This window comes from Sinocyclocheilus grahami, unplaced genomic scaffold, assembly GCF_001515645.1.
Source record: "Sinocyclocheilus grahami isolate Dianchi unplaced genomic scaffold, SAMN03320097.WGS_v1.1 scaffold1875.1, whole genome shotgun sequence".
Lineage (NCBI taxonomy): Eukaryota > Metazoa > Chordata > Actinopteri > Cypriniformes > Cyprinidae > Sinocyclocheilus > Sinocyclocheilus grahami.
This window is the reverse complement of record NW_015507054.1, coordinates 119,403-127,009: the sequence shown is the minus strand read 5'-3', so window position 1 is coordinate 127,009 and position 7,607 is coordinate 119,403. Positions and strand designations below refer to the sequence as shown.

The window sequence follows — 7,607 nt, the reverse complement described above, 5'->3', positions numbered from 1 at the left end:
GCATGCAGTGTCCAATCTGCCCCAAACTTCACACATTGAATAGGTGTTATGTCCTAAACAAATACCCATGCCCAAATTCAGTTATAGTCATAGCGCCACCTGCTGGCAACAGGAAGTGACATGCTTAACACTGTTATGGACTCCTAGGAACATATTAAAAATCGTCAGCAAGTGTAAAATAGGCTAGCAACACACAAGAAACATAGTGAAACATGCTAGCAACACTTAGCTAAGTGCTAAAGCATGCTATTAATGCAGTGAAATAAGAAGTTACTGTAACTCAGGCATACAGTGTCCAATCTGCCCCAAAACTAACACGTTTTATAGGTGTTATGTCCTGAACAAATACCCAAACCCAAATTCAGTTATTCTCATAGCGCCACCTGCTGGCAACAGGAAGTGACATGCTTAACACTGTTATGGACTCCTAGGAACATATTAAAAATCGTCAGCAAGTGTAAAATAGGCTAGCAACACACAAGAAACATAGTGAAACATGCTAGCAACACTTAGCTAAGTGCTAAAGCATGCTATTAATGCAGTGAAATAAGAAGTTACTGTAACTCAGGCATACAGTGTCCAATCTGCCCCAAAACTATGAATGACTTTGACATATTCCTCCTATATTTACCACTTATCGCATATTGCCCACTGTTTGCCGTTTTCCTAAAGCCACCGGGTGGCGGTGAGCCCGGGTGCGAGGGCCCGTTCATCGCTGCTTGCAGCTTTAATTTTTAATTATTTTTTTGCAGCTTTAAGCTAGAATAGTGTGTAACAAATATGAGAAATATATTATAAAACATAATATTTGTTTTAAAAAAGATGCACAATATATTCACAATATATCTTTTTTTTTTTTTTTTTATCAATGTAAGTTGATATTGGATATTTAATTATGCATGCAAATGTTTTCTGTTTTTACATTTATATTACCCTTGCTGTCATCTTAACGCTTACTCAAAATTAATTGTTAATCATTTATTAATAATTGCTACTCATTTAATTTAAGCACTGCTAAATGTAATCTTTCACAAATCTCAAAATGAGTATCCATTTGTCATACTGTATATTTGGCTAAAATTTAAATACTGCTTCATCCCTAAAATTATTTCAGCAGGATAGCAAAAAAAAAAAAAAAATTTAAAAATACAAAACTGGAGTACATATATACATATCTATAAAAAAAAATTATAGATGAAAAATGTATATGAAAATTATGCCTTGACAACTAACTAAAAATAAGTTTCAATTGAAGCACTAAAATTACTAAAACCGAACTAAAGCTAAATAGAATGGTGAGCTTCCTGCTTCCATTGCAGAGATGATAGATGATTTTTCTCAGACCCAGAACCACTTTTCTTCATTGGAAATGTGTTGATAAGGGCCAGAGTAACCACATCTCTGGTGCCCTGTTAGTGGAAAAGGGGGTGTGTGTGTGTGTGTGTGTGTGTGTGTGTGTGTTTGTGTGCTGGGTTTCATATTTCGTTGTGAATGATAAATCAGCTGTCATGCTCTAAATGTAGTTTTCTTTTTACATGTAGTGCACGAATTCATTCTCGTAACTGCATGATATATACTGATGCATGCATATGTTGTGTCGCCACCTTCCTCTTCCTCTTCCTCCAAAGGCATGATGGGTAGTTACAGGCCACCCATGCAGCCCTTTCAGGGGCCTGTCGATGGCATGATTAACATGGCCGGCATGCCTCCACATCCCATGGGGTTGCCTACCTTACCCCTCTACTCCCTGTGGGGTATGCCTAGCATGCCATATTCGGGTAAGGACCACTTCACAACCACACGTCCCCACTTGCAGTTGCTTCCTGTCTGCCTCTCCAGTTCTAACAAGAGGGGCTACCTGTTCCATAGGCTCAGGGGCTCAAATGTCTGCCCTGGCCTTGACTAAACCAACTGAAGAGACTCCTGAGGTTCTGTAGAGGAATAGTTCATGCAAAAATGACAATTCTGTCATCATTTACTCATCCTTTTGTCTTTCCAAAATCGGTATGGCTTTCTTTCATTCATAGAACACAAGATTAGATGTTTTGATAACACTTTTTTTGTTTAGTTGATTGGTGCCATCAATAAGAAACCTGACACAAACAAATCATTTAGTGAACAACAACTTCAATTTCAATCTTTTAAAAACACAGTTATCATATAACTTCAAAGAAGTCACATGGACTACTTTTATAGTAGATTTTTGGAGCTTGACAAGCCCTCGTCACTATAGGATTTTGTTGTATGGAAAAGAGCAGCATGAACATTTCTCTCAATTTCTCCTTTTGCTTGATTTAGGATAAAGACTTCAGATGTCTACATTTCTGTGGAATCCACATAAGCACATACTATCTATATACATAGATAAACATGAACATAAAGAGCTCAGGGTATCAGTTTACTTTGAAAGTCTCTTATTCACAGTGTATGCTAATACCTCTTTCACAGGTGTGAATGGAATGGCCCCAGGTTCTACAGGAAGCATTTACGGGACTCAGGTAATGCTCATTTTGAAGGGTTTCACATTTATAACATTTACATTAACATTTAAATGTTTATTTAGTTTTATCTTAAAAAAAAAAAAAAAAACACTAGAGTGGCTTTAGCTGCTGGGGCACAAAAGTAAAAGCGAGACCAACTATTTTTCATTTCTGTGCTTTGTAATACTCCAAGGTCCTCTAAATCTTTGTGTTTTTCTAGATGGGTGTGATGAACTCAGGCCAGCAGGCCCCGCCACCCTACCCAGGACAGGGGCAGGTTGGGCAGCCTGCTCTGCATCAACCCTCCACCCCCATATTTGTGGCTCCTCCTCCCAAACCCCAGCGACTGCTCCATTCAGAGGCTTACCTGAGATATATAGAAGGACTCAGTGCTGAGTCCACTACTGTCAGCAAATGGGACCAAACACTCTCTGGTGAGTAAGATGGCAGATTTATGTTATGTTAGTGGTCGACTGGCATGGATTTTTTCCATAACCAATACAGTTCCTTAGAGAGCAAGGCAGTCAGGTGACTCTTACAAAGTCAGAAAATATTAATAATTATATATATATATATATAAGTGGTTCCCAACCCTGGTCCTTGAGGCACTCCAACACTGCACATTTTGTATGTCTCCTTTCTCTGACACTCCATTTTCAGGTCTTGGAGTCTCTACTAATGAGCTGATGACCTGAATCAGGTGTGTTTGATTAAGGAGACATGCAAAACGTGCAGTGTTGGGGTGCCTCCAGGACCAGGGTTGGGAACCACTGGTCTAAAGAGTGACTAGGATGATAGAATAGAAAAAGAATAGAGAACGCTAAAGTTAGAGGGTCATTTTTAAAAAATAATAAATAGAGAATGCTAGTGGGGTTTAAATTTTATAATAAATAAATATTATTATTATATATTATCACTGTGATCATTTTACTGCTGTAAATATTCTAAGTTTCTTTGATTAATAAATAGTTTGAAGAACAGCATTTATTTGAAATAGATTTTTTGTAACATCAATAAATGTTTTACTGTTTTTTTTTTTTTAATGGTGGTTTGTGTTACACAGTATTTACTCAGAATTTAAACATTTTAGAAAACTATTGCTAGTATTAGAAAAATGTGTATTATCTACTAACGAGTCTGTCCTTAGATTGTGGAACTGATGTTAGGGTAACACCAGCAAATGGCCAAATGTTGTGCTTGTGTGTCACTTCAGCTCGCAGGAAAAATGTCCGGCTCACAAAAGAGCAGGAGAGCCGTCTGCCCTCTCACTGGCTGAAGAGTAAGGGAGCTCACAAGACCATGGCTGCTGCTCTGTGGCGACTTCGGGACCTAATGCTACGAGACACACTAAACATTCAACAGACCTATAACATCCAAAACCTCTGAAGCATTCCTCCTCATTCTCACCCGACAAGACGAGCTGTTCTTAGTGTTTTAATGTGATTGAATAAGGTCCTGTTTAGGGTTTTGTAATGCTAAATATTGTCTGTTGGCTTTATTAGTGTTGATGTTTCTTAATAGCACTTTCGATTGGCTGGTTTTTCTATGTTGGCTATTACATGTTCTTAGACCAATTTAAACATTTTCATAAAATGTTGAACTTTAAAGTCTTGACCTTAATGTTTGTGCATTGTAATCTGTGACAGGGGTAAGTTAGGATTGTTATGAGAGAATGGCCGTGTCTTGGTTCATGGTATATGGCATTGAGTTAATACACCTATTTTTCATATCATCCCTGTTGTATTAGCTAAAATCATTTTGGAATGGACATCATCTGTCTATTGTTTCAATAAACTAACAGTGATGGGACATAATTGTTTTTGTATGTCTATAAAAACACATATATATATATACTTTTCAAAAGATTGTTTTTTTTTTTTTGAAAGAAGGCTTATGTTCACCAAGGCTTCATTTGTTTAACAGTAAAGCAGTTATATTATTCAATTATGATGAATGAATGATGCATTTATATAGCGCTTTTATTGTGTATTGTTGTACACCCAAAGCTCTTTACAATCATGTGGGGGGGTCTCTCCTCAACCACCACATTAGCATATAATGATATTATATATGATATTATTCTGAAATATTATTACAGTTTAAAATGTTTCTATTTTAAACTGAAATAGCTTGTAATAATTCGATGCTTGATGGTAAAGCTATATTTTCAGCATCATTACTTCATTCTTCAGTGTCACATGATTCTTCATAAACCTTTCTAATATTATGATTTGCTGCTCAAGAAATATTTCTTATTATAAATGTCGAAAGCAGCTGTGCTGCTATAATTGTTTATGGAAACTTACTTTTGGATGACTAGAAAGTTCACAAAGAACAACATATATTTGAAATAGACATATTTTATAACATGATTAATGTTTTTGCTGTCACTTTTTATCAGTTTATGACCTTGCTGGATGTAATTATACATTTTATCCCCATTTGCTCCACAAACTTAGCAGGGAAAGTATCTATGTACTAGGTTGGTTCAATCCCTAGATATATACAGGTAGATGCCTCATTCGTAAGGCGGCCCATTGAAACAGTCGCTAATGAGGCATCTACGTGTACGCATCTATGGTTCAGTCACTGTTGGTGACGTCACTCCGGAGGAAACGAGTGAAGCGTCATCCTTCAGGAGCAGTTTCTGCAGCGCGAGGCCTCACTGCACGCGCGAACACGTTCGTTAGACGGGACTAATTACACTCACTAGCCTCTAAAACACAAGACCATGTGGAGCGGCGGAGCGGCGCGTTTCGTGCTGGCGTCGTGTGTTTTGTGCGCGTCGGCGTGTGCGGACGGGCTGGTGAACGAGGCCGTGAAGCGCACGCTGGACCTGAGCTCGCACCTCGCGAAGATCACGGCGGAGATCCAGCTCGCGAACCACGGAGCCGCGCGCGTCAGCAGCTTGACGCTCGCGCCGCACCTGGCCTTCATCGGTGCATCTGTGAGTGCATGAAATATGAAATCCATCTGCGACTTGGACCTGTAGATGAAGCTAGCTAGCTATCACTTAAGACCGCGTCCCGTGCACAGTTCACTCATTCGGATTAGTTTGTGCTTATTTAATTGTGATAAGTAGCGTTGAGTCTTCAGACTGCTAAATAGTCATATATTCTGACAGTAGAACGTTAAACGAAACGTTTATTTTGACGGGTTGCCGTGAAGAACTTCCAGCTGCTGTGTGTGCGATATGACGGTAGATTTCTCAAATGAAACGGTAAATGCTAATGAAGTGACTCTCAGAGCAGCTGGAGATGATATTCGTGTTCATATCGTCATATAGTGAGACGGCAGAAGCTGAAAACACCGCGAGCGTCATCCGCGCTTTAGTATGTGTGTAGTAAACAAAACAGTACGCCCCGCCATTCATTCATTGCGGAAATCATGGCGCCTTATGCGTGATATCAGATGCTTCCGCAGGTTTATAGTATTACTGTAGCATTTCACCGGAGCATTGCGAATCACGCGTATGGCCATGATAAGCGCTGAACGAATGACAGGCTTTCTGTTGTAACATCGCGCAAGGTAAATAAGGGTGACATCTAGTGGAGAAGACTAATGATAAGATTCATGTTAATCAGATCTTGTTTTAAATGTGCTGAAATAAATCCCGGAAAAGATCGATTCGCGGCTTTAGAGAATCGATATCGAATCGATGTCATTTTAAAAAATGAAAAATAAATTTTTTTGCCCAGCCCTATTCATGAGTGTGGCATTTATTTTGATTTTCAGCATTCACTGCATGGGCATTATATCCTGTATAAAAACATCATGTACTGTATGCATGACGGTCTGTGCGTGCAAGAGAACCACGCTGTGTGAACTGGATGTGGACAGGAGGGTTCAGCTGTCACTGGACACATATGAAACTATGCTGCACTACATCCAGTTTCCAGTTATCATGTTCACTGTTATCTATATGTAAAATTAGCATTGTCTGGTATTTATTAGAGCCTGACCGATATATCGTTTTGCCGATATTATCGGCCGATATGAGCCTGTCGCCGATATATCGGTATCGGCGAATATGCCGCCGATATGACATTTTTTTTAAGGAACATATAATGCAGATAAAATGCTTGAAATGGTGTAATTACTTAGTTTGTCCAGCAGAGCGCGCTCCATTGTTTGCTACTGGCGACCTGGATGAAACGCTTTAAAGCTTAAGTCTGGAAAACCATTGAAACTTTGAACGGCCATATCCCTTCAGCTCGAGGAACCCTCTCGGACACGAATCGAGTATGTCTCGAGGCCCGCTTTCAAATGAGACCACCCCCGCGTCGATAGCCCCCGGGGTTCGGGAGTTACGGGTGGTTAAATTTGCGGTCCAGCGCCGACCGATCAAGCGATCCCGGGGGGCTACCGACGCGCGGGGAGGGTGGCGTTCGAGAGGGCTCCTCGAGCTGAAGGGATCCCCCGAATTTGGTGGAGATACGCCGGCTCGTTCGCGAGATAGTGACACCAGTCAACACTTTCACTTCAGTAAGGAGGTCTCTTGTTCAGGCAGCATTCAAGCGTTGTCTTATTTGACCGTAAGTGCCCTGCGAAGTGGACTTCACATGAAATTCCGCCATGATTCCAGTTCCAGGGGAAGGTACACGTTACATTCAAAGGGCATTAAAGTGCGCAAGACGGGAATTTATATTGTATTTATTTACAGAGGTATATTATTTCACACTTCTCTAGTAAGTTTCGTCTGTGTGTGAAGACTGTAGCGCAAATCCGTGAATGAAAGTTCCGAAGTAAAATAAACTTCAAAGGAATAGTTGAATGGAATTGAATTGAATTAAAGTTGAATGAACTTCAACTTCACTGTTCAGTGCACTGATGTCAGACTCATTTTGGATAATAAAGTTTATTGTTAAATTGTTAAATGCCCTGCCTCCATTACGTATCTCTGTCACGTCATTATAAGTGTTTGATCACCACATTTGAGTGATCATTGCAAAAAAAATTATGTATGTATATATATATATATTCTGTTTATGTATATACTTTATTCTATATATAGTACCAGTCAAATGTTTGAACCCTCGAATGAGAAAGTGTCCAAACTTTTGACTGGTACTGTACTATAATATACACAAAGAATATCGGCCGATATATCGATATCTGCCTTTTTTT

General features: G+C 39.5%; 2 protein-coding genes across 2 annotated transcripts in view; both read left to right on the top strand.

Annotated features, from left to right (window-relative positions):
- Positions 1-1,518: 1,518 nt before the first annotated feature.
- On the top strand, positions 1,519-4,282 carry LOC107573144 (protein polybromo-1-like). Its single transcript, XM_016259592.1, has 4 exons — positions 1,519-1,778; positions 2,449-2,498; positions 2,701-2,914; positions 3,694-4,282. The coding sequence occupies exons 1-4, from the start codon at positions 1,580-1,582 to the stop codon at positions 3,864-3,866; spliced, it is 636 nt and encodes a 211-aa protein (XP_016115078.1). The 5' UTR covers positions 1,519-1,579; the 3' UTR covers positions 3,867-4,282.
- Positions 4,283-5,066: 784 nt separating this feature from the next.
- Positions 5,067-7,607, top strand: part of LOC107573146 (dolichyl-diphosphooligosaccharide--protein glycosyltransferase subunit 1-like) — a 7,419-nt gene continuing 4,878 nt past the window's right edge. The window contains exons 1-2 of the mRNA XM_016259593.1: positions 5,067-5,431; positions 6,536-6,572. Of these exons, the coding sequence (XP_016115079.1) occupies positions 5,212-5,431; positions 6,536-6,572 (257 nt within the window). The 5' untranslated portion in view covers positions 5,067-5,211. The remainder of the gene's footprint in view (positions 5,432-6,535; positions 6,573-7,607) is intronic.